The sequence below is a fragment of the Betta splendens genome, chromosome 5 (genome assembly GCF_900634795.4).
Source record: "Betta splendens chromosome 5, fBetSpl5.4, whole genome shotgun sequence".
NCBI classification, from domain to species: domain Eukaryota; kingdom Metazoa; phylum Chordata; class Actinopteri; order Anabantiformes; family Osphronemidae; genus Betta; species Betta splendens.
Window position 1 is genome coordinate 2,418,970 of NC_040885.2, and position 26,840 is coordinate 2,445,809.

The 26,840-nt window shown below is 42.9% G+C and overlaps 2 protein-coding genes across 2 annotated transcripts; one reads left to right on the forward strand and one right to left on the reverse strand.

Moving 5' to 3' along the window:
* Positions 1–355: 355 nt before the first annotated feature.
* Positions 356–9,156, forward strand: zgc:113054 (uncharacterized protein LOC541322 homolog). Its single transcript, XM_029151835.3, has 11 exons — positions 356–509; positions 1,758–1,947; positions 2,028–2,119; positions 2,202–2,434; positions 2,622–2,858; positions 2,949–3,020; positions 3,116–3,332; positions 4,092–4,300; positions 4,955–5,027; positions 7,297–7,414; positions 8,768–9,156. The coding sequence occupies exons 1-11, from the start codon at positions 494–496 to the stop codon at positions 8,961–8,963; spliced, it is 1,653 nt and encodes a 550-aa protein (XP_029007668.1). The 5' UTR covers positions 356–493; the 3' UTR covers positions 8,964–9,156.
* An 11,775-nt stretch (positions 9,157–20,931) lies between these two features.
* mdfic2 (MyoD family inhibitor domain containing 2) lies at positions 20,932–22,671 on the reverse strand. The gene is made up of 2 exons (XM_055509207.1): positions 22,481–22,671; positions 20,932–21,335 (listed from the first exon to the last, which is right to left on the reverse strand). Exons 1-2 carry the CDS (start codon positions 22,656–22,658, stop codon positions 21,079–21,081), a joined length of 435 nt encoding a protein of 144 aa, XP_055365182.1. The 5' UTR covers positions 22,659–22,671; the 3' UTR covers positions 20,932–21,078.
* Positions 22,672–26,840: the final 4,169 nt, after the last annotated feature.

A 26,840-nucleotide genomic window follows, 5' to 3' on the forward strand; every position in this document is an offset into this window, starting at 1 on the left:
TGCCCAGTCTTACAACTAAATGCAACTGTTCTTCTTGGAAGTACAAGTACAACAATTAAGCAGCAACCCGCTGGCAAAGACTTGGGGTTCTGCTGCCAAACGTCTATTAGAGTACGAACGTCAGATTCTCTACTGGAGGCAAAATATGGCGTGATTCTGTGAACTTCTGTATAAATACAAGAGGCGTTTTGGGGTCACAGCTCGAAATAGGCCATTTCAAGTGTGTTGAACAGCTGCACACAAACGTCCTGATAGACCTGCCAGCTGCCATTAACCCCCTCTGCCTGTCCGCCTGACTCTGCCTGTCTATTGACAGGAGTTATGAAAATACACGTGCCACGTGCGTTTCTTGTGTTGTGTAAGCTCCGCTCCCAGGTCACTCCCCTCGCTCGCCGTCAAGGTTTCTGCATTAGCTGTGATATAACACCCTTGTTAGCAGGTTTTCCCACTAGCCCTGAACGCCGCCGACAGCCGTCACGCCCATCCGCGCGCCATGCCAGCAGACAGAGGTAAGAAAGCTGCGTCCGCTCCGCTCGTGGTGTCTGATTTACCGGGAGTAACGCGCGTGCTTCACTTTAGCGTCAACTTCGGCAGAGTTTCGGCTCAGTCCGACAGGACTAATGCCCTTCCACCTGTCAGTACAGGTCCCGCAAGCTGTCGTTTTGTGTGGAAGCAAAAGCCAAATAATAAAATATGTTTCTGAATTCAATGTGCATACAAGTTTTAAGAAACCCCTGTATATGTAACGTAATGTGCAGAAGACGTGGAACAAAACATGTCGGAAACGGAAAATTAAAAGTAAATACTAAAGTGATTGGTGCATTTTATTGGTACTACTGGTTTTTAAATCTACTGTTTTTTAAATCAACTTTTTTGTGCCCTTTTTTTAAAAAAAATAAGTTGTTACAGCTGAGCTTGTCTTTTGTATTTGAAACCATGTGTTATAAACTTTGTTGCCGTCACAGTGTCTGCACTGAAAGTTCCAATAGTGATGGAACAGGGATTAAGGACGTTTGATACTGTGATAGAGACAAATAACAGTGTTTTGGTTTTAATACGTTTAAAATGAGTTTGTCTCCCACTCCTAAAGAATGTGTGAGTACATTAGAACTGCCTGAGTACTACAGTAGCTATGTGGTTTAGTGGCTTTTTCTTCCTCAAAGTTGTTTGGTGAATCATGGGGATAAACTAGAAGTTTGCTTGTTTGTTTTTCTCAGATTTAACTTTCTAGATGCTGACTAATTCTGCTTTATATGGACCTTAAACCAAGACATATATTAATTAACACAAGAAATTTCAAAGCGCCACAGTTAGTTTAACTAATTTTTGACTAATATGTATTTATAGAATTCTAATCTCTAGGTCAAAGCCTTGAGCCTCTTCTAAGATTGTCTGTTCTTGTTTCTTCTTTTTTTACATTTGCTCTCACCACTCTACACGTTACTGTGGTGAAAGGTTTATTGGTGTTTCAGGTATTTTATGCTCCCTTTTATCTTTGTATGCGTGTGAACAGCGCCATAGAAAAAAAGATTGATTGATTGATTGATTGATTGATTGATTGATTGATTGATTGATTGATTGACAGAAAATAATGAAAACCAGCAAATACTCACCTTTGAACAGAACAACTAGCAGTTGCATTTCAACATTTTCAGATATGTAAGTGCAGCTGCAGGGCTTGTGTTTGATCTGCCAAGGTCTGTAGCAGAGACAGGGAGCACTGGTTACTAAACTAAAGTTTTTGTAATCTCACCCAGTTCCAGACAGCCCGGTGGAAGTCCTTGTGGACCTTCTAAGAAAAGCCAGCAATGTAGCTGCAGGAAGCGCTGATGTCCCTGAGGAGCTGATAAAACACTTGCAGAAGGCTCTAGACATAGCCAGCGGCCTGGACGACTACCTGGATAAAATGACCACGCAGGAAAGCGAACCTCTGGCAGAGCTTTACCAGTATGGCCTCACTTTGAAGACATCATGTGAAGAACACGTGAAATGTATTTCTAAGTTTTTTTCTTGTGCATTATATGTAGAAAAACGGTATCTCATGATTGGGACCAAGTGCACAAGGAGGGCAAGACGATGTTCCGACTTCCCAAGGAGTGCATTACTGGCCACGTTGAAGGTTGGTGTTCACGTGTGTGCTGTTGATTGCATTATACACACTATAATTAGCCTTCTGTGATAACTTGGTGTGTCTTTGGCAGGTCAGACTCTGAAGATGCTGACCCACATGAGTCAGGCCAAGAGGGTCCTGGAGATCGGAATGTTTACTGGATACGGAGCCCTGTCCATGGCCGAAGGGCTGCCGGAGGACGGCTGTTTAGTTGCATGTGAGCTAGAGCCGTACCTCAAAGAATTCGCTCAGCCCATTTTTGACAAGTCCCCCCATGGCAAGAAGATTAGTGTTAAAACTGGATCAGCCATGGACACCCTAAAGGTGAGAAGAGAGAACTTATCTCAGCGCTGTCAGAGAAGATTTAAATGCTTTTTTTGTAGATCTTCTAGAAGATTAAGTGCACGGCTTTGCAAAATGACTCCAGTTATGTAGCAGTTGTTTATGTGACATGTTTTTACCAGAGCAGAGAGTTAAAAGAGATGAGACTGTTTGTTACTGTTCGTAAAAGGAACTGGCTGCTGCAGGTGAGCAGTTTGACATGGTCTTCATTGACGCTGACAAGAACAATTACATCAACTACTACAACTTCATCCTGGACAACAATCTGCTGCGGCTGCGCGGGGTCATTTGTGTCGACAACACGCTGTTCAAAGCCAAGGTTTATCTCAAAGACGCCACCGATGCCAACGGACTGGCACTCCGAGAATTCAACCAGTTCGTCTCCACAGATCCACGCGTCGAGCAGGTATTGTTTTCTTTTTTTAAATTTCTCCTGCTGATATTTCTCGTCCAGTTCTTTCTTTTTCATGTTAACGGCACCCTTCTTGTTTTAAAGGTCATCATCCCTCTCAGGGATGGTATCAGTGTTATCCGCCGGGTACCAGCTTCTGAGGGCTTGAAGACACAGGTTGGCGAGCTGCACTGATCAGTGATGTGGACTCATACCCTTGCTGTTGTCTGTCTCCATAATAGAATTATTCTGGTGTTTTCTCTGTGTGTTAGAGTAAAATAACAGATGATGAGGTCTTCCGCGGGGTCAAAGGCCGCTCCATCCTGGATCGGATGCGTCTGGATGGAAAGGTGGCCTACGTGACGGGTGCCGGCCAGGGCATAGGGCGAGCCTTCGCTCATGCCCTGGGGGAGGCCGGGGCGAAGGTGGCCGTGGTCGACCTGGACCAAGTTAAAGCTGAGGCCGTGGCTCACGAGCTCTTTCTCAAAGGTACAGTATGACGTGTAAAAACAAGATGTGGGTTCCCACAATTAAGACATAGTTGTTTCCAGCCTGGCTGGTGGCAAAATGTAATCACCTTGGCATCTAAACTCGAACTTGAACTCTGAACGAGTAAGTTTTAAAAGTAAACTCAGAGTACGGTATGGCAAGATTCTAAGAGCTTAAAGTGGTGATAATAAACCTATCAACCATACATAGGTCTTTGTTTCTTCTGCACACATCCAGCCTTGTTTGTCTATGTACAGTAGAGGAAGAAGCACAGTAACCAGAGGTACAGTAGCAGGAAGGTTAAGAAACCAACATGAAAGCCCCGGGGGCAAAAGGTGGCGCCACCCGTGAGAGATTCCACCTCGCTAAACAGGTTGGCCGGCAATAACGGAAAGTGGAAAGTTGCAGCGATGAATAATGATGTGACGAGTGAAGACTTTACAGGAAGATCAGCAGCATGACCCATACTACAGCAGAGACACTGTACTTTGTAGCGAGTGTAGTAGTCATTTTTTGCTTATTTATGGTAAATGCTATTGACCGTGTTTGACCAGCAGGTGGCAGAAGAGTAAAGGCTAAAGACATGCTTGACCAAATATTTTCCATAAAAATGAAAAACAATTTTCCATTTTGTTCTTGCAGAATAAATGTGTTAAATCTCATGGAATTTAATGTGAAGATGAAAATATCCTAAATTAAATACATTATTACAGGTATCTTGTAAAAGTCTGGTGTTTTTTCTTTTTCCTGTTGAAACAGGTATTAGTGCCATTTCAATCACCGCTGATATAAGCAAATCAAAAGATGTCCAGAGGATGGTTGACACCATTGTCTTAAAATATGGCGCGATCCACGTTGCTTGTAACAATGCTGGCATCAACATGAACTCAGCCAGTGAAGACACCAGTTTAAATGAGTGGGACCAAACCTTCAATGTCAACCTGAGGGGAACCTTCATCTGCTGTCAGGTACAGAATGAACTACATCAATTCACGTCCCTCTTTTAAATTGTAAGAATGCAACTTAAATGTAGAAAATTGTTTTTATTCATGTTAATGAGAACTCATGATTTATCTACTCCTTGTGCTTTTACTTTAAAATGTAAAACCCTTACTTTTACCTATGTTTTTACTTGATAGATTATTATTTTTTTAATTATACATTTTCTTTTTTTTAAAAATTACATTTGCAATTGCATTGCATTTTTTTGCATTGTTAATAATGCATGTGTTTTACAGGACAGGAATCGTTGCTAGTTGATGTATTAGCACAAAGAAGTTTCTTACCTGTACAGAAAAAAATAAATGGGAAAAAAATTATTTATTTAGAGGGCAATACGCAGTTTTTTTAAATCACATGTATTCTAGTCATGACCTCATTTTTGATGACCCATCCATCTTTAGCTACTTTGTCGTGACAAAATTTAGTTTGAATGGAGTTGATGTCAATCATACACACCCATGCACCCTACCGCACCTAGAGGCGGTGTTCTTTGACTGTGATGTGTGCTCTCCAAGGATAAACTACATGTTGTTGTGTTGATCTGTGCTCAGGCCTTTGGTAGCATATCAGTGCCACAATAAGGTGTTCAATGCGTCTCTTCCCGCAAATCCTCGCCTTAGGCGGTGGGTCGAGTGATGTTGAAGCAAGGATATGGCAAGATTATCAACACAGCCTCCATGGCCAGTCTAATAGGTGAGTGATGATTCTATTCCCCCCCACCTTCTCTCTGGAGCCCCTGCGTGTCTGCTTTTAATCTCTCCATTTGGCGTGGAGAGTTGGGCTGAGGGGAGGGGAGGGGGGAGTAGGAAGCGAGAGTTAAATACATTTGTGCTCAACAGCTATTTGCAGGACTGCAATTCACATTTAAACAGTTTTAATCACGAGACTCGGAGTGGTCCTGACTGAGATCATCGCGGCTGCAGAGGTATCGGCCTGCACTCGCGTGTCTTGTAGAGTTTCTGTTTATCTGCCGCACAAATGGGATTAAGCAGCTTTTCTCCTTTGCAACTTTTACCCCAGTTAAACCGTTCTATAGAGACGCATACAGTAAGCACGGCAGGAAACACAAAGTGTTGTGATTGCATCGCACCGAGGCAGTTTTGCATCATAATAAACATCCCCTCTCTGTGGAGCTGTCTAGAGGATGTGCCAGGCAACCTCGGGTCCGACTTGGGAAGGGGAGGGTTCCTGTGCTCCTCAGCTCGTGCCAGCGGCCTTGTTTGAACAGCGGAAGACACTTTTAGAGTTTAGCGAGAGCCCAGTAAAACGCTTGTAATTCACAGCGCCCGTTGTTATAGTCGTCCTCCAACAGGTTCCTCCAGAGAACAAGCAACACTTCATCAGCAGTACAGTGGAATAGCCAGTAAACCACTGTGCCATATGGGCCCCAGTCCCGACTGCAGGGGCAATCTGTAAAACAGGAGCATGCTGGTAAATAGAGGCCCGCATTAAAAAGAATGATCAATTACTCGCATTACGCACAGTCCTTCAGGAATTTACTTTATTGGTGTGGACATCTGTTATAATATTGTCATAATGTGTAATCAGTTGGGACCTGTTCTGGCCAAGTGGAAGCCCAAAAAGCAGCCGTAAATGCCCAATTAAAATGCACAGTGACAGCTTTTTGTCCATCTGCTGAATAGAGTCCCATGTTACACACACACGCTCAACTACCAACAATGGTAGCGCTAGCGGAATGGTGTCGAGCACCCTGAAGACAGCCCGACAGGAACCGTCTAAGTTGATAGGGTCACTTTTTTTTTTTTTATTGGACACACAATGACCTCGGTGAGGGATTTGCAACTCGCACACTCGCACACCTGCAGATCTCGGCCGCGTGGTAATGTATATTTCAACAGGGAGACGAGTGCATCATTTGAACTCCTTATCTGCTCTGAAGAATTGGGAATGTAACGGCATGCCTGATAAAGAGCATGTTTTCACCCACTTGAAATGGGCAATAAGCAGCGGGGTGAATGCTAAACACGGCTTTGGAGGATGCTCCTTCTAACTCCCTTTTCCCTTCTCTGGGGATTACTGCTCTTTAAGACGGCAAAAACATCAATGCAGGTTTATTTAAAGGATGAAGGCATTTTCTGAATGGTATTTTGAGGCCGTATCATCAGGTCTTGAGCGAGGATTAGTGCTGTTAGGCATTTTGAGCTGTGTTTCCTGTACTGATAAGTCGGATTTCACCTTCAATCTGCGTGTAAGCCCTGGGCTCTGCTCCTCCTCGCCTGCTCCTCTGAGGTCCTAGCCTACCCTTATCCAGCCCGGCCTAGCCTCACCTTCCTCCTCTATCTCACCATGCTATGAACCACACTTTCAGCTGCGATGCCCACCCCTTACATCTCACTCCTCCAGCCTTTTCCAGCTTCCACCTCTCTCCCTGCATATAATGCAGGATGCTCGGGCCTCTTCTCCCCAGGACCGGTCCCTGCCTCTATGCAGCTGGCCGGTATTTATCATCCCGGCCTCACACTGAAGCCATTTGGCAGTCAGATCGGTAGGTGATGAGGTTAACTGCTAAAGTTGTATGTAACTTGGAGGCTTCCTCGTGATGATTAATCAACCAGCAGAAAATGAGCCCCTGTCCCGGCATCCCATGCAGTGTGCAGCATCTGTGATGGTCAAGGCAAACAAATGGCTCCCTGCCTTTTGTTGCTCAGGACAGAGCATAACTGGACATTATAAGCAATTAATTTTACATGGCCTCATCCGCAGAGTGCCCCGGCAGCTAATGGACGAGCTTTTATGTGGTATTCACAAGAAACCACAGGAGCTGGACCGTCGCGGTGCCGGCTCGCACTTAGATTTGTTAGTTTTTCTTAGCTTTTTAATGGATAAAAGGTGAAACAGACACATTACATCCCACCATTAATGATTAGCGATGTGTTATCTTTACAAACGATAGCGTTTTTGATTATTTGGGTTAACAGATCTTCTTATTTCCACCCCGCAGTTCCACATCCTCAGAAGCAGCTCTCCTACAACACATCCAAGGCCGGGGTGGTGAAACTGACTCAGACTCTGGGCACCGAGTGGATTGACAGAGGAGTGCGTGTCAACTGCATCTCACCGTAAGTGCTGTCCGCTCTTGGCCGCCTTCCCCCTTTTTACATGGCCGTGCCAGAAAACACACTGCAAGGGATTCAACTGCAACAGAAAGTGGTGATTAGTGTTTGCTTTTGTATGAAGGGCCCCATTTGAGAACGATGCACTAATTTAAGTCCTCAAACAATGCATCAGCGCTTAATTAGATGACGTCTTGAGGGATGAATCAACCAAAGGCTTGCTCTAATTGTTCAATTCAATTAGGGAATCAAATTTGCAACCTCACTCCAAGTGTCGGCGCAACAATAGCGCCTTGTTTGTATCTATTTGTCTGTGAAGCTGAAGAAAGGAGGGGAACACAGGAAGGGGTGTGTGTGTGTGTGTGTGTGTGTGTGTGTGTGTGTGTGTGTGTGTGTGTGTGTGTGTGTGTGTGTGTGTGTGTGTGTGTGTGTGTGTGTTAAGTGGAGCATCCCTTAGCCCCAGCCATCCCTGAGCAAATCCGTCTGGTGGCATCAGGCGAGCCAGGCCCAGTCACAGCCCCAGAACAAAGCCCTCGCACGCTCAGCTTTATTTATCGGCAGCTTGTTTGCTAATTTTAATTTGCAAAGAAGCAATTCTGTCTCCCCCTTGCTAACTGGGCGTCTCAATGGGCCGCTGATTTCTTTGAAGTGACAGTCGGTAAATATGCATAAAAAAGGGGACACAATTAGCGCTCACGAGGTTGACTGGAGCCCAATTCCATTGGCAACTTTTAGCCGCAGCGGTGATAAGCTGCATTATCTAGAAAATTGGCTGAGGGAAAACAGTACCTCTGATTGCCAGGAGAGGTTCCAGATAACAGGGCAGCTGAAGAGAAATATAATTGAGGTGGAATATGTTAACCAAGGTGTCACATGCTCCTTGGAAGTGCTAATTTACCCAAATGTTGGAATTCCTTTCCGAGACACCATGATGCATGATACAGGCCGTACGGGGAAGTCGTCTCATAGGTAGGAGCTGAAACGGTGACATAGTCTGTCAAATACAGTATGGCAGACGATTGCATTTGTTGTGATTCAAGCGCTTTTCAATCAGGATTCAGCGCAGGACAATGAGGGAGTTGCATATAATAAGTACTTAACCAAAGGATATGAGCAAATGATGCCAGACGTCCCTTCACACCCGTGGGCCCTTCCTGAGATGTGCCAGTCATTAAAGTGCCACCAGTCCCACAGTAAATATCATCAGAGATGCCATGCCATGCCCTTTCTTCAAAGGATAATTGGGTTTATTTTTGTCACCAAAGTGGTGGCTCGAACCATCGCTGTCACTCCTGGCTCTCAACTGTATGCCTTCTGATTTGTGTGTGTGTGTGTGTGTGTGTGTGTCTCTCTTTTCAGGGGGATTGTTGACACCCCTCTCATCCACTCAGAGAGTCTGAGGCCCCTGGTGCAACGCTGGCTGTCAGATATCCCTGCTGGTAGACTGGCTCAAGTGACAGACCTGCAAGCCGCAGTGGTCTACTTGGCATCTGACGCCTCCGACTACATGACAGGGCATAACTTAGTCATAGAGGGTGGGCAAAGTCTGTGGTAGAGGGGACAGATGAAGAGATGGAAACTTTTTCCCCTCATTCTTCTTTCATATGATATCAGTTTTTATGCTAGTATTGGTTAAAATGTTACTGAATGTTTAACTTTTGGCCACTTAACAGTACTGATTGATTTTGTCCATTGTGCAACAGAAATAAAGTTTCCTTGAGTGAAATCACAGAATGCATTCAGCACAGTTCGTATTCACACCCACAGGTCAGCATCTGGTGTCCTGTGTGCGATTTGCACCTTGAGGCATCGTTCCCACCGGTCCCAGACTCTTGTGTATCGTATGCAGAATTGCAGCATCCCAGTTGCTCCTTCTCACCAGAATGGTCCCCACAAGTGGTGCTTGTGAGCTTCATCTTAATTGCTCCATTAACTGTTTGTGTGTGAAAAACAATACTTAAAGGAGAGGTTAGCTGAGGACGTGCCCACAGTCACGGCAATTATATGAAAAGTAGTGGCCAATTAGCGCTCTCTGCAATCTGACACTGTTGGTGTTTATGTGAGCAACTTCAACTTCTCACTGTTAGTGACCGTTCTCTGATTTACATAATTGGGGGATTGGTCATTAATGGGAACGGCGTGTGAGAGGATCCCATTAAGATATGGAGTGAGATCTGATCATCTCCTCTGCTCTGTGTCATTTATCTGTGGCTGCATTGGCACATTAGAAATTATTAGGATCCTTATCCACACGTTTTTTGGTTAAATATCAAACTTTGGCAAAAGTATCTGTATGTCTGTATGTTTTTCTCAAACGTTTGGACGATGGCAACTTTACTTTTCCCACGCAATTTCTATGTCTTGCCACTGAGGGGCAGTAAAAATACAGGCAGAGGCAGCACAAGGACAACGTTACAACAAGAGGTTATGACATTATTTGCTATAATCTTAAGGTAAAGTCACTGAACTCTGCCTTACATTTATGTTAGGAGATTATAATAAAAAAAATGAACACCTCTCCTATTCTGATATGCGCAGTCAAAGAAATGCTGAATAAATACTAATACATGTGCAATTAAACGTGGCTTGATAGTGGGCAGTCACATTTGTAATGCCTTCAAATGATATTTTATTCATTTTTGAAGAGCAAATTGTAGTTAAAGTTCAGACACCATGTACAAAGTGCAAATATGAATCTATTACACTCATTGGTGATGTGCAATATCTAATAACTTCTACAGACCAAATCTTAAGACTCAAGACAAATAGGTTTTCAGCTGAAATGATCTTTTGCAAATAAAAATTTTGCCAGACATTTTCAAACATGCTGAGACTCAATTCTTCACTCACCGCAGCTAAACACAGTGTTGTGCCGTCACAATTTACACCATTTTAATCTCAACGGGCTATATTTCCTTTACAATTAAAGCCAATTTGAGCAAATCTATAATTTGAGCAGCAGAACTCGTTTTCCCCGCTGAATGCCGACGCCTGCTTCTTGAAGTGTAAGTGATCTCCAATCCATTATTTATGACCTCCTTTTGCTACCGGCACACTGGAGAGTGGGACCCTGTTGTACGCGATGCTGTTGTGCCAAACAGTTCTCCGGCAGAAAAAGGCACTTCACCCATCATATCAGTTTTGATTAATGTTCGGCTTTGTCACGGCAGCGTTTTACAGGAGCAGCCGTTCTGAGGGGGACCCGGGTCGATGGCGGACGCCGCGCCCAGGCGCTGTGTTGCTGAGCGGGCTGTGGCCCGGTGACAAGGAGACCCTGGGGTTTATACATGACATATTAACATTTGACAATATCAATATACTTTCATTGATGGATTACAGCGTCCTGTTACGTACCCATTCAGTGAGGTGTTTGAAAATGAAATGTTACCCCTTATAAACCTGATGTTATTGTACCACTGGGCAGCAACAGGCAAATGTCAACGTTTATCTTCTAACCACGGCTGTAAACTTCACACCTACTGACCCATGATCAGTTAATTTGACTAATTTTTTGATGGAAGGTTTTGTATTCAGGCAGGCAAAATATGTTCACTTCGAGTGTTGTGCTACTGATTTAAACCCAAAGCTGAAAGCAGATGCCTTCACAGAGAGAAAACGGTGCACACTGCATTTATTTTACCGCTGCGCTGCATTTCGTTAAATACACGTATTGCACCAGATCATTACTTCTGCCATGTCTGAATGGTAACGCTGTAGTTAGCATATTGTAGCTTAGTTTAGCTTAGCATAAAAACGACAATCTTTAGTTTTTACATATTCGTTTTTTGTCAAACAAAACACAAGTTGTTAATCCGGGAGCTTTAGAGGCGTTAGTGAGCATTTTGTTATTATCCAGGTTAGCGACAAAGCTATAACTAGAAGCAGTTTGTTTTTTTGCGTGTGAGCATGGCATGAATTTTTTTCATGTAAATCTTGGCCAACTTGTATGTACTAAGTATTTAAAAGTGCTTTTATGACAGGAACAAAACAACAAAATGAACAGAAAGCTCCTATGTATTTAAGTGGATGTGCCTTTGGAGATTAGCCTGCCGACTATTGGCTGGTGTTTCATTTTGATCACGAGAGGTTGCATCAAGTTTGATTAGGCTTTGTTTTCTTCTCTGATTGTGTTTGTGTGTGTGTGTGTTTGTGTGTGTGTGTGTGTGTGTGTGTGTGTGTGTGTGTGTGTGTGTGTGTGTGTGTGTGTGTGTGTGTGTGTGTGTGTGTGTTTCCCTTCACTCGCCAAAGGCACTGGATCATTGTCTACCAATGTTTGATATCTCATGTGTTATTCATTGAAAAGCTGTTTTGCTGTTTGCTCTCCTTGTGCTACCTGCTCACTTCACATGGGGTCACGTTAACGGGCTCTGGTGCCAATAGCTAAACATCCGAGGTCCGCTTCAGTGCCCAATTCAACTTTATTGCGAATATTTCTTTTTTGTTTTTCTAATTTTGTTTCTTGGCTTTAAAATGCAGAATTCTTCATAATCAAATCAAAACACACCTGAAATGTGTTCCTGCCATTAGTTTCCATGACTGTGACGTGCGTCACTGTTGATATGTTTAACTAACATGATTATGATGCTTTTTTTTTCAAAGAGGTCCCTCATGACCTCTAGAGAGGTGTCTGAAAAACAATTCAAATGTCCACAGCCTATATTCACATTGTAAGTGTATCAGGCTTTTATTCAACATTAATACGGAGTCAGGGAAACCTTGCACTCCGTGTTCTCTAATTACAATGCAGCTAATGTATTATTTCCTCCCCATGTGGGATTACTTTCATCTTTCCCATTAAGATGCACATTTTGTTTGGATACTCAAATTACAAACCCCGTATTAAATCTGACTGTGCAAAAGGCATTGATCATAGGCCCGATAGCTGCACTCCAACTTTGATTTAATTTGCACTTCCATTAATATCTATGAGACGTCCGATTGTCGTCTTGGGCATATTGATGGTATTGTAAGCCCTGCCTCCATATAATGTTCCCCAGCGGCAATGAGGAAATGTTACAGAGAATTAGGCCGAGGAGCAGGCTCAGTGGAACTGGCACTGCAGTCGGAAATTCATTACCCTAATAAATAGAAAGGGGGGGAAAAAGAACCTTAAGAGAAAAAATTCTATCTCTCTCACCCAAAAAACCCACATCTGACCCAAGGAGTGTCTGACTGTAACGTAGGTGCTTGTCATTATTGCTGCTCATGCACCCGAGGGTCTTCTTGGCACCCTGAAAAGTCTTTAAAAGGTGCCTGATGCTTCAATAGAATCGCAGCCCCTTACAGCCTGTCCATCACGATGCTTTATGTCCACACGCCGGGCTGTTTGGATAGATGTGGCTGCAGCTCTGTGATTATCACATTAACAAGAATGCAGTTTAAATCTCATTAAAATCTTTACAGCAGAAGGAAACTGGGATCATTTGGAGAAAATATACTTTGGGTAGTAGCAGATTCATTGTGAGCTAGATAAGTGTCAAGCCATGCTGATTTCTTATGTTGATTAATGAAGTGCCAACTGAGTATATGTACTGTTCCCTTCCTTTGTTGAAGCCTTGACACGCTGTTTCCTACGGGGAAAACACCACTGGAGCCAGGAGACGTGAGTTATGCTGTAATTAATGCAATCATGAAGATGAAAATAGCTGTTGTTGCAACTGGAAAATGAAGCGTGCGTGAAGTGCAGCGGAGCAGGATTCAGGTGACCGTGTTCAGAGAGCGCGTACGTTGCAGCAAGGTGCCTCTGTGAAACAAACACGCTTCTCCCAGTCCCTCGCGTCCTGCGGCGCAGCTTTCATCCCAGACATATGCGAGCCTTTTCAGCGCGTGGCACAATTTCCCTTTTTGTTTTGGGAAGGGGGAGGGCTGTGCTTCACTTACAATTCTGCCAAAGTGATTCATTTGCAGGTCATTAAAAAACTCGTCTTTCCAAAGCGTTCTGCTGCTCAGGTGGCGGAGCCGGTGCAGGGGAGACACGTCGTAAATAAAGGCAGCTACATTTCAAATGCCATAAATAGGGGACACCTAAGGACCTTGCATGATTGCAGACATCTAATCATTTAATTTATGCGTGTCTAAAGGAGCCCTCATTAACATTCAAGTAGCACTCATCTGTCTCGCGGGATCATTCCGAAGGCTGCATCACTCTCCAACAGAACTTATCTATTTGGGCAACACAGCATGGCCACGCGCTCGGCGAGCACCTTCTCGCCTTCTCCCTCAATGTCACGAGAGACACAGCATGTAGCTCTCATAACTTACAGTGTGTGTGATTTGTGATCCAGCGATTGTGTTGCTCTTAATGTGGGGGGAACCTCTGACAAAGTTAAAGTCGTATTCTCTAGGTCACAGTGCAGCGCCGGGGACTTAGACTTAGAGTGAAATTGTTTAACCTTTTCCCCAAGCAGCCTGGACAAAAGGTGCATCCTGAGGTGTATTTGTAGATGATCATCAGCAGCCTTTTGATGGAGACAACCAAAGCCTGTGATGTTTATTTTTGAAGACTGTCTGAAGTCTTTGTTAGCACTGTGATACTGTAACACACCTCAGTGTCTGCACGGCAGATGCATGCATGACAGAAACTCAATAATAATTGGCGTGGATTGCTTTTGACACGTGCTGGTTGCTGACAGATGCTTTGTTCTATGGTCAGATTTCATATTTAACACATCAAAGAGTTGAGATACTTCACACTCTGCTAAGGACTGATAGCAAGTCTGACACTTTGCTGTTATGAGAGGAGAGAGCTGGTCTTTCTGTGGTGGAGAATAAAGTCAAGTTGCATTCAGTGTTTCTGGTTTTTTTTTTGCTTTCCTGCTACATAGATGGAGTTACTGAGTATTTTGCAAGGAATGCAGTAAACACCACAGAGGAAGTGTCAGGTTTACAGTGATAATGAGAGAGTTATTGGAAGGAAATTCCTGCAGCATGAAAGCGTATTTAAAAACTGTACCTTGCATGACTGTTCTGTAAACATGTAGATTTCATAACATTGGAGGAAATCCCATGCTGTACCATGGGTGTGACTCGGTGTTTGTCCCGACTGAACGAATGCACCTTAGTGGATTTACAGCAATGGGACAATAATAGGGAAACAAGTGACAACCGCTACTGGTTTTTCACTGAAGTTTCAGCAAATCTGACTAAAGTGAGCCGTCATAGCTTCAAAAAGTGACGTGTACAAGTGTATGGTGCTAGTACAGTATGTACTGTAAAACAGGAAGTGATTACTCAACAGTGTGTACGTACGTATGATGATGTTAACTGATAAACTAAATAATAATAATAATAAAAAGCTATTTTTTAATCCTTCCATTTCAATTAATACCAAAAAAGACGTATATTCTTCCAAAATGGCCTCCATCTTGAAATGCCAGCTTGGTTGCGTACTGTATGTTGTAGAGTTCAGAAAGAAACAGCAGATGCGTTGATTGTGGCTAGTCCATTGTGGCTTTAGTGGTGTCTTCACTGAATCAATTTTCTTTTTTGTTAACACAGAAGATTTGATGGTGGAAGAGTTCTACTATTCGGTATTTTTCTGTATTTGTTTGTTTTCAACATTATCACACGACTCGAATGAAAACACTATTGCACTGAAATAATTAAAGACAGTTGCAAGTTAGCCGTCAACCAAATTATATGGCTAATGTCGTGATGTTAGCACTATTTTGGGCATTTTACTGCCTTAATTGACAGAACAAAGTAAGAAGTAACAAGAGCACTTCTCACTGTACATCTAAAGCTTGTACTATTATCATCAATGAGAGTAACATAAGCTTAACCGTGGCCTAGACGTGACCCTCAGGCCTCTCATTGACCCGATCTCCCTAGAACTCTCAGGTTGTAGTGGAACCTGGGAGGGCCTGGAGGAATGTGCAGGCATTTTGAGCCCATACACCTGTGACTCCACCACTTTACGCCGAAGCAGCGCCGAGGCTGTTGGAGTTAAACGCTGCGTTTTGCCTAATGCACAAGGAAGGAGAAAGTCGTGCCCTTCTCTATAGGCAGGATCCGGCATCATTTTGATGTCTCTAACAAGAACACAATAAATTGCTCCTCATTATTCAGTAATTAACTCCAATGCGCTGGGTCCCCATCCCCCTGCGCCACGCTCTAAATCACCCCCCTCCTCCCCTGCTCTCCTCCTGCTACACAGCTCTTTAATTTCCTTTATGCTGTAGGGGGTGGGGGCAAAAGAAGGTGGAGTGTGAGTGTGTGTGGGGGGGGGCGCACCCAGCTTGATGCACTCCATCATCCCCCTTGCCACCCTTTTGTCACCCCTTCGCCCTCTCCCAGCCACACCCTCCTCCCCCCATCGGTCCCTCCGCTCCCTATGCCAGCTCCTCATTAGTGTGTGCGCTCCCTGCTGGATGCGGGTCACCTGATCCGGCAAGACGGGCTTCAGTCACGTTTTCCGTGGCCGCGCTCATACAGTCGCTGGTCCCTTCTACTTACTAAGGCGCTGAAACTCATTCCCCGGCTCTGTGTGCTGTCTTTTCACAGGGCTTTTCCCTTCCTCCTTAGCTCTTAATTGTTAAAATGAGGTCATTAATTGGAGACTGAGTCAAATCACCTGTCATTTCAGCTGGGATTCACTTGCTGATTGAAAGGTATCATAAAAACCTGCCTGGGGTCTGGTTCTACGCGGCGCCTGCTGAGAACTCCCTTTGTGGCTCCACAATCGCCGCCTATGGGCACACAACTCACTTCACTCCGCTAGTGGAGATTAGCCGGGTAGTCTTGGGTGACACACATCCACGCGCGTGGCCCAAATATAGATTCAGGAGAGTCAGTAGTGTCAGGCTCAATTCCTGGAGGATGTTGTGGGGAGTGTTCGTTTTCCACTGTACTATTAATGCCCCTGACCTAATTGAGGAGGATGCTCTCTCACACACACACACACACACACACACACACACACACACACACACACACACCACTTCCCTATGAGGGAGCGAGGTCAGGTTCATTTATGGGGGTAATTGTGAAACCGGCATGTAAACTAGGACAAACAGAACAAATGACAAAAGAATGAGGACAGATGACAAATTTCTTGACAGACTTTTTATTAATTTTAGACAAGTTGGTGCCAGAGTTATGTATGTTCTGTTCTGCTGGGGGGGGGGGGGGGGTTCTGCCTTATTGGTGCTCTGCGAAGCCAATAGAGACACTTATAAGGAACTCATGGGTCTGATATTTGAATCGGCATTAACATACAGTAAGTGACATCTCCATGACAGCTACACTGCACGTGCCGGAGAGCAAAAACCAGTGCACTCGTCTACTATGAGAGTAAAAAAACCTCCATTTGCATAATAAAATCACTGTGAATATGTCGATAATATTAACACAGAAAGGCCATTAGAAAAACAGGCCTTAATTATTCTAAGGGCACGTTGGTACATAAAACGCTGGGACCCACATTTTCCACACGGACCTAATCTTGAGGAACACTACATAAGATGCTGACAAACCCAGTGTTTGAAATAAAAACCCTCTAAACACATGGTCTTAATATTTAATGGTGCTGCTTCCTCAGGAGGCCACTCTGGGCTGCAGCGCCGTGTCTGAAGGGAGACGGTATTAGCGCTGTGTGCTTTGGAGGAAGAGCAGCCTCGCGCTAATGAAGCGATCAGGGCCTGAACTCTGTAGAAACCTCATATCCGATTAGTGAGCAGAGTTGCATGTAAACACGGCCGAGCGGCCCGCGATTAGATCACTGTGTTAATGCGAGTCCTGTGTCACTGAACACAACACCAGGGCCGCGCGCAGCGTTTTGAAGTGCTTCGCAAGCAGCAACACATTTCACGTTTAATCATTTTAGTATCGTGTGTGTGTGTGTGTGTGTGTGTGTGTGTGTGTGTGTGTGTGTGTGTGTGTGTGTGTGTGTGTGTGTGTGTGTGTGTGTGTGTGTGTGTGTGTTATGCTTTTACACACGTGTTTTGAATTAAAATAGCACCTAGTGGAGCAGCGTTCAAGCTAGTGGCTTAACGCTATTCTCTGAGTAGCCATTAAGACGCATGCATGTGTTGGTGCAGCAGCCGGAGCCACCTGACCTCGTCCACATCTGCTCAGACGCGATGGGGCGGCGTTTGAACCTGGCCAGTAAAGGACAGGCCATTTGGACGCCATTAAAATACACTAGAAGGCCCGCGCTGCTCCCAGAGCCATCAGGTAATTTGAGAGAAATCCAGCTAGTTTAAGATGTGCAGATGTTTTCCCTTTAAAACTGGCATCTGTTTATGAAGGAGCGCTTTATGTTCAAAAAACCACAAAGGACCACCAATAGGGGTTTTATGGAGCAGTATCAGCCTGAGCACTCAGCTTTGTAATTGTGCTGCACCAGGTAATGAGAAAATTGGTCACAAGCAGCGCTCCCTGTAGATCTAACCCGCAACGTGCAATTTTGCACAGCGTGTGCAGCGGCTGCATTTATTTTCTGCATAGGCTGAGCTCCGATCCAGCTTTTAAGAGGTCAAACACGTCACAGTTTAGAGCCCAATTCATGTCAGATAATTAATTTGAAAATTTTAAAAATACATGTGCAATTACTACAGTTTTCATTGAGTCTAACTCTCAACAATGTGAACTGGCACACAGGCAGGACAGAACAGGAAGCTGCCAGTATGTATGTGAACGATAACAAGAAGTGCATTTGTAAATTTATGAATAATATTTAAATCCTGCAGGATGAACCATACATTTCAGTTGCACTCCAATTATATCCATGAGGAGGTTAACATCTATTTCAGCCTGGCTTTCATACAATAACAGAGCTGAAACATCCCTTTGGAGTTTACTGGTGATTTCCTGCAGACTAATCCTTGTTTTTGCTGCGTGACTGAAGTTCAACTTTCAACAACACTGATCAAAGCATCCGAGTCATAGAACATGGAGGCCTGGATTATTAGTTTGTGCTGTTGCTCCAGTCTGTTTTCAATGGTACCTGTCAAACAACGTTCAGCGTCTATTAGAAAATACTGGGAATGCAAGATGTTTATTAAATATTATTTTTCTCACGGTTCGGTAATTCGTGTTATATGTAACAGAACACTCCCATCATTACTCTGATGTTCATGTTTACCACCTGGTTATGTAAAAACAATGGGAAACAAATAAAAACAATTGAACTGTTGGTGCTGGAAACTGAAGCCTTAATCAGACAAACTGTAAACATCAGTCTCAGTGTAAATAACAGCTGTTTGTAGTTGTTGTTGAGTTTGTTCTCAACAACAACAAAAAAAAGTTATTGAACTTTTATTACTATTTGCTTTGAGATTTTTTTACACCATAATATTACTATTTATTCATCAGTAAAAAACACTAGCTATTATTATTAATAGCTATGACTTCCTAAATGTCAGAAGTATCAGTATTAAGCTTTGATTTTGTCATAGTCCTGCCTGTGTTTCTCTTCAGTTTCTGACATTCCTAAGTTCCTCCTCTTCTGGCGTTAGCCACGCCCCCATAACGATTTCCACGCCCACATCCTGGTTTTGTCTTCTTTTCTGTCTGACATAAGAGCACTCACCTGTTTACATCCATCAGTTATCGTTGGCTCGTCTGTTCTAAAACTATTTTTCCTGTCCATGCTGCTATTGTCTCCTGCTGGTGCCAGTGTCGTCTCTTAGTCCTCTGTTTGGTTATCATTTTATTTAGCACCTTTGTATGGAGGTGCTTTTCTGTTTGTGTGTTTTGATAGAGTTTGTGCATTTTTGTTGCGTTAGATAGAAAGATAGAAAGATAGAAAGTCCCCTGTTTTTGTGTTTTGTGTGACAGACAGATAGTTTTGCGTTCTGACTTACCACGCTCTGTGTGCCTCAGTCGTCAAGTGTCCGTTTAGTCACTTCACACTCTCAGGTCCTGGGTTCAAAAACCTACATTCCATTGCCATTTTGACCAAACGTGACAGATTTACATAAGTATAAATGTGCTGTCCTTCACTGAGCGTGTGCCCCAGTCCGGCCACATCATTAAAGGATTTCAACACCTGCTCCTGCATTGAAGTGCACTAATTATACAGTCTGAATGTATGAGACACTCATTTTAACAGGCTCTAGACTCTGTACAGTATGTTAACATTACTATACAACAATTAAGCTTTTTAAGTTAATTTTGCTCAGTTTTAAATCACAATCAACACAAATTGACATTATTATTATTATATGAATCTTGTGATGTGGCCACAGCGTTCTTCATCATTTTTCCTTTTTGCATGCACACGTGTTTAACCTTTCTCCATCTCTTGCAGTAACATCATTAATCCTGACAAATGTGATTCAGAGAAAAGCCAGAATGATCCATTTTTGTGTCAGAACAGTGACGCTGAAAGCGCAGCGAGGCCGTGACCACTGTGGGTGACTGCAGTAACTGCATAAGACAGCAGCTCTCCTGAGAATTGCCCTGTAATAGTCTCCTTGTTCGTAGAGTGAAATGACTCTGTTGGTCTTTACACAGTTTGCAATAGTAGAAAACAAATGTTTGGTAATCCAGTTGCACTGTGTTTTACGCACCTGATCTCTCTCTGACCTCTTTGGGAAACAGATGATGCTTAAGAACAATGTTGTCCTGTGTACCGTTCTCACACTGACACAGCAGCCGCACTCTTGTGTCTATTTCCCATTATATGACAAGGACACATTTGAGACTCGAGTGATCCAAACAATGATCTACCACTTGAGAAAAGCGTCTTTGAGAACAGAGGTCGAGGGGAACGACAAGGACGAGTGTCCTACAAATGCCACATCCAGCAGCTCCTGCGCTTCCAGTGGCACTTGAACTGAAATGGGCACGCTCAACAGGGGGACAGGCTTCAAGATTTTTTTTCCACACTTCAGAAAGACTATTAAGTTGAAGCCGAAGTGCTTGTTGGTGTGTCAGTGTGTTCAACAACAGAACAGCAATGGAATTTGCACTGCTCAAGGCCAGTGTATTGTTTGTGGTGACACTGCTGCCTCGTTGCTGAGATATGATACTGTACATTTCATATTCAAAGCTGTCAGTACATCCACTCACTCATACGGCTGCTTATGTACAGGATGATAAACACAGCACTTGACATACTGTACATTTAACAGTAAAAGTAAAGCAGAATAAAGCAGAAATACATTATAAAAAGCGACATCCTGTATTGCAGTCATACACTAAAAATAGAGTTTGCTGCCATAATAATAAGTAAAAAAATAAATAAAAGTGATGAATACACTTTTTCTGATATTTCTGTATGTCCTATAAAACACGGGACACTGTTAAAGCAGAATACTCAACAAGGTAAAACAAAACCAGGAAGCTTTTACTGTACGTCATTAATCGACCGCAGACACAAACATCCCAACTTCCTCCTTCAGAGCATAAAAACGTCCCTGAATAGTGACTGGAGCAAGTTAGCTGCACATGCAGGTCAATGCCATTATCATTACTTGTTCCATATGTGCTATGTCAAGATAAAATGTAAATAATGATCTATAGTTGTTCATGCTGTATGGTGTATTAATACAGTCACATGCTTGGATGAATAGCATTTTTATTTTGACACATTACACATTGTACAGCTTTGTTTTCTTTGCCTTTATTTGTGTTCATCTCCCAGAATTCAACATCACACGGAATAGTCTCATTTTTGGTTTTCCCATAAATGTTCCCTTGATGACTGCTACAGCATGGACCCGCTATTAGTGGTAGCATAATTCAGAAACCTCCATAGCCAGCTCTAGGCAGTCGTTGGCGTCATGACAGGAGGTGAACAGACCACAGTCCATTTCAGTCCAGAAGTCCTCGTCGGTGCTGGGGGTGGACTCCGCTGTCGGGGCGACTTGTTTGCGGTTGGGGCAGCAGTGATTAGCGAATCTCCCACAGGAGTCCGGCAGCATGAACATCAAATCGTAGAACCGGCAAAAGAGACAGCTGAGGACCATTCCTGCACAGTCAACTGAGGGAGAAGCACACAACCAAGAACACGACTTATTTTATATACTATACATTGTCATTTGTCTTTAGAAGAGCCTGGATTCCTTCCACACCCCATAGTTCTGACCTCTTGGAAATAACGTGTGATGAATTGTGTTTAAATCATATCATGTGGCATAAATCACTCGTGTTCCTATAAGAGCTGTGGCTATTCACTTCTATCTTATAACATTTTAAAAGCTTCCTTTCCTGCCCTAACACATGCATAATTTACGAAATCATGCCTCACTCGCTCACAGAGAGACAGGCAAGAAAGCTGTTTGGAGACATAATCAATTACTAGCAGTCTCTCTTGTATGCTTTTCCAACTTGCATTGTGATTGCTGTAAAACAATGCTATGTGTCTTCCCAGCAACCGTTGCCAAATGCTGCTCCCACGGGTGCTATGAAGCGTGAGATCATCAGATGACACTGACCATAAACAGACAGTTACTCACCGAACACTGTAGGAGAGCCTTTATGACACAAGCTGCAACGTGTCAGTGAAGGCATCCGATGCAGCACAGGCCCCGGCTACTGTACTTACAGTGGATTCTGTGTCAGTGGGAAATAAACTGACCATTGACTGGTGCCTGTTTGATAACAGTGGGCTGCAGAGCAATGAATGGAAACGACCAGATCGTTTGTACAAGATATCTGCAAATCCTCACAAAATCCTGCACAAAAAAGGAACTTTTTATACAGGGTATATTTAAAACTCTGAACATTTCTTTAAATATTAAACAATTAACTTTAAATTTGCAGCATAAGAACATAAACAGTCTGTGCTGTTATCACATTCACAGCAACACATCTGCTTTGGTGGCCGTTTTTGTGCATTAGTCGTTCTCCTTTTTGCTGCTGTTTCAGTTTTTTAATTATTCACATATTTTCATAATTGATTATATGAACTGTGCTTAAGCATTCTTACAGCGTAGTGAGGCGTAAAGCTCGCAATTTGTCAAATTCTTTATTCTGTGTGAGGCATTATCGTTCTGAATATTAACCATTAGGTTTTTTTTAATGTGTTCATTTTATGTCAGTTTTGCAAAAGAGGGGTTGAGTTTAAGTCCGTGTGTGGAAGTCAGACTGGTTCTGGTGGTGCCGGTGATATGGTGCTGCACTAACCTGTGCTGGTTTGCTGGGATGAAGACAGAGAGGCTCCGATGGACGAGTCTGTGGAGGATGATCTCTGTAGGTACATTTTTAGAGAGAACAGAGGGGAGGAGGACAGGCTGCACTCTCTGGACCGCTGAGTGGCTGAGTCTTTACTGGCCTCGGTCTTAGTTTGCGTGTCAGTCTGCATCCTTTCTGAAGAAACATCTGTTAACAGTAGGTACAGTGGGCAAAGTACGTCAGTGTTTAAACCAAAGCAAAGGCACAAGTCTTTAAATAAAGATGGACACGCAAGCCATTCAGTTTGTAGATTTGTTTCAATCAAAGATTAGAATATAAAATAGAATAGAATAAAATAGTATTCACATTGTATCATACAATGTGGAAAAATGCTTATCAACCAAACACAACATTAAAACAGACTGTATTTGATAGAGCACATTTGTAACAGCGGCAGAGATTGACCACAATTGGCCATTTGTTTCAAATAAGACAGTTTACACTCTCTGGTCACTTTATCAGGTACACCTCACTCACTCACTCACTCACTCACTCACTCACTCACTCACTCACTCACTCACTCACTCACTCACTCACTCACTCACTCACTCATGTTCAGTAATAATGAAAACCCATGACAACATGCAGAGAACATGTAAACTCCTCACAGAGAGGCTCCCTGGGATCAAACACCACCGTTACAGCCCCAGTTGGTGTGATAGGGGCTTAACATAAGACAGCCCAGTAGTTTACGACAGAAAATACGTTGGTAAGTGGTTAAACATAATTACAATCCCTTTATCCTAATGTATCTTTACAAGAACAACTACAGTGTTACACATGTGGAACACTTTTCTTACTATACTGTACCACTGTTTACACTTACTTTAATTTTATTAAGTACACCTGTACATAACTGTCAGCCTCAATTCAATACTTATGACTTTTACAGGTTAAAAATTTTTAATTGAAGTTGTCAGAAAGGTTATTGTACTGTACATGTATTATCGTATTATATATATATATATATATATATATATATATATATATATATATATATATATATATATATATATATATATATATATATATATATATATATATATCTTGATTTTGCCATGGGTGTATATTAGGTACTGTAGCACTTAAAAAGTGCCTAGCATCACTACAGGTTATAACAGCAGGCATATGATACAAGGGTATTCGCATATTTATAAAGTATGAGGCACAGATGGATCATTTGATGAAGTAATTTGAAATGAAAAGCTTTTCTGTCTTTACTTTCAGAAAAATACCAAATCATGTGCCAAAAGTACAGGCTGCCTCCTGTGAAGCATGGTGGTGGTTGTGTGGTGCTCTGGGGCTGCTTTACCCTGTCTGACAGTGCAAACCACACCGTACCCCAACAGGACCTGTCTGCAGAACGCTGGCTGTCACAGGAACCTGATCAGTCTCATAGAAGAATATTACTAGAAGCCATAGTCTGTGAAGAATTGGCTAAGACGCTTGAGAACCGCTGCCAGAATCATGTCAGAATCAGCAAAAGGTTGTTCTGTGAAGCACTGATCCCTTTGATAGGAGCCAATCTGCCACTCAACAGCATACACAGACTTTAACACCTGGAATAAAGATATTATCACTACAGTATCAGGTCTCAGTAGCTGTGTCTATCAAATGCTAATAGGTAGCTCTGAATAAACTATAATTAATAAGTGAGACTCTTGTTTGTCTGAAAATACATTGACTGTCTTTTGAAGAGAAAAACTGATCAGCAGAGCTTTGTGATGTGCAAATGTCACCTCCTGCCAAAGTCACTAGTGTTATTTCCATTGCTTGTGATAAGTGACCGAACTGACCCCATGAAAAATGACATTTCCAGAAAACCACGATTTAGAATGAGGCCTTGAACTTTCCAGACTGCAGGAGTAGATCTGTTTGTTAACATTTGATTTAGATAGAGGTTAATAAATGTACTTTTTCACCACCCATTTAAAACGAATCATTCACCATCCCTTTCTCTGTTTAAGTTAACATTTAACACATAATCATTTATTCAGATTCCGGACACATTCTTGAAAGGCCAATAAACGTGTATTTGTTTTGCTTTAACTGTTGACAGAGTGGTACAAATGGATGTTGCTCGCGATATTATAAAGTTATAAGGTTCACATCTTCTGCGTTATCACCTCTTGTCAGCCGGACGCTAACCTTTTTGTTATTGGAGTATTCTGTGTACTAAGAACAAGGCCGTAACAACTTGAAACCAAGCTCAAAATCAATGTGTATGTTTGAGCTGAGAAGCAGCGTGATGCTCCTGGGTTATCTAATGAATTAAGTAGGAAGAGCAGCTGGTCCGTGCCCATGACCATTAGCTGATGGAGAAATAAGGCCTGCAGGCATACTATGCATTTTTCAGGTTTTGTTGCGCTGTTTCACTGTTTTTACTTATTAGACACCAGAGTTGCACTGAGCGATGGATCTGACCATAATTTTCTTTTGTGTTTCAAATCAAAATGCAAACCTGAATATGCTGCACATCAGAACCATAGAGAGCATTTACACAATAAAAGCATCAATGTAAGTAACATCGAAGGGCAGTATGATCGTAGTACTGTAACTGTAGTTCTAATGAATTGACTTTAGCTCCAAGAACAGGAAGCAAGACACCGACGACTGTACATTATGATAACACACATTTACAAGAAGCACAATGAGTCAGTACGAGTGCAGATCTTTTTCCGAGGACCTGAGTAATGTCAACTCACCTCCCGTCACCCACGCAGAGCTCTCCTCAGCACTGTTAATTCTCTCTTTGTCTTTCACGTCGGCTCTCAGGGCAATTTCATCTGCCATCTGGTCCATTGCATCACAAATAAAAAATGCACTTAGTATGACAAACCTGATTACATCAAGTCGAAAATATGAGGCTGCGCAAAACTGAGGCCACTGTGAGTTAGTGTCGAGCAGGCGCTCGGCGTCTTGGTGCGCTCGCCAGTTCCCAGGACGAGGATCTCACGTCGTCGGCTGCAGCGCGCGCGTCTTGTGGTCCTGGCTGCACTTTAGCAAGCGGAGACCAGATTATCCTTTGCATTGCACACAGTCCATTTGGCCTCCTGCCTACTGTACTGCAAGCCTCTCCACTGTTCCATTGACGTTGGCAAAAAAAAAACCCACTGGAGATCCACTTCTATCACAACAGCACCAGCACAAGGTCAGCAGCATTTTATTAGTCTGAGTTATTTAGCGTCTTGAAGTGCTAATGAAGGCAAAGGCAAATTCACATATTAAAAGGAAACGCCGCTTTAAACCACAGATACATCATAAAGAGACTGTGTATGCAGCACATACATGTGAACACGCTGTATTTACACATACAGCATCTTAGTCACTCTCAGGGATGAGTATCTGTTGAACATATGTGTGAGGCGGAGAGATGCCGGTTTGTTTGCTGGCGAGCAAGCTGCATTCAAATATCTGCGAATACACGCCGACCAATTTACTCTAATTAGGCTCAACACCAGAGCTGCATTTTAATAGACGCCCCACTGTGTTTGCATATGTTTAGAGAACAAGAGCCAGGCTAATTGAAACATTAAGATGTGAGAGTATTTGTCTGCTCGGCTACCACTCGCTGTAAATACAAACTTCCACTCGAGGCTCGTGGTCGTTAAATTCAACCTCAGTTGTTTTTCTGTGTTGTCACCATGAGCTTTTGTTTGTAACATAATCACGTTATCGCTCTGTTCCGCTGTTTGTGCTGTGCTGTGCGTCTTGCGCCGATTCAGCGGGTTTTGCTTCACTGGCGTTCAGCAGGTTGCGGTACGTATAGTACAGTACGTGGTTAATTTGGCTGAGACCGTAAGTGTTACCCAATGGTAACATGGTTCTAATCAGACAAAGAAACAACATACTTACCTAACCTAACAACCTTTTATATTATTCATGTATTTATTTGGTGTTTGGCTGCAGCAAAGGTCAGAATGTGAACCACAGAGACAACTGACTTTATTTGTGTACAATAGTATTTGTGCATTTTAACTTCAATTCACTTTGCAATCAGATGGTAAACTGTACTAAACTCTGACAGGAGTATATTTGACACTATACAGTATTGATTAACAGTCATAATTTTAAATTGCATGCTGCAAAGACGGATTCATATACAGCAATTCAATTAGCACTAAAGTATGAGACAGTCACGTTAAAGTCAAACTGAGACACTCGTCCTTTTAGTCCGGATCACCTTGGAAGGACAACTTAACATTTGCGCCATGTTTGTGTGTGACCCTGGCAGGTGGTTCACTGAGCTGAACGGTGGCTCGATTTTTTTTTTCTCTTCCTGATTTTAGTAAAATGTCTCAGTTTGTTGAAC

Coding starts and splice junctions, on each gene's coding strand:
- zgc:113054 (XM_029151835.3), top strand. Junction 2,120..2,201: donor CATTACTGGCCACGTTGAAG/GTTGGTGTTCAC, acceptor TGTCTTTGGCAG/GTCAGACTCTGAAGATGCTG. Junction 3,021..3,115: donor CTGAGGGCTTGAAGACACAG/GTTGGCGAGCTG, acceptor TCTGTGTGTTAG/AGTAAAATAACAGATGATGA.
- mdfic2 (XM_055509207.1), bottom strand. CDS start 22,658: ATGCAGACTGACACGCAAACTAAGACCGAGGCCAGTAAAGACTCAGCC. Junction 21,336..22,480: donor ATCCCAGCAAACCAGCACAG/GTTAGTGCAGCA, acceptor CTTCTCCCTCAG/TTGACTGTGCAGGAATGGTC.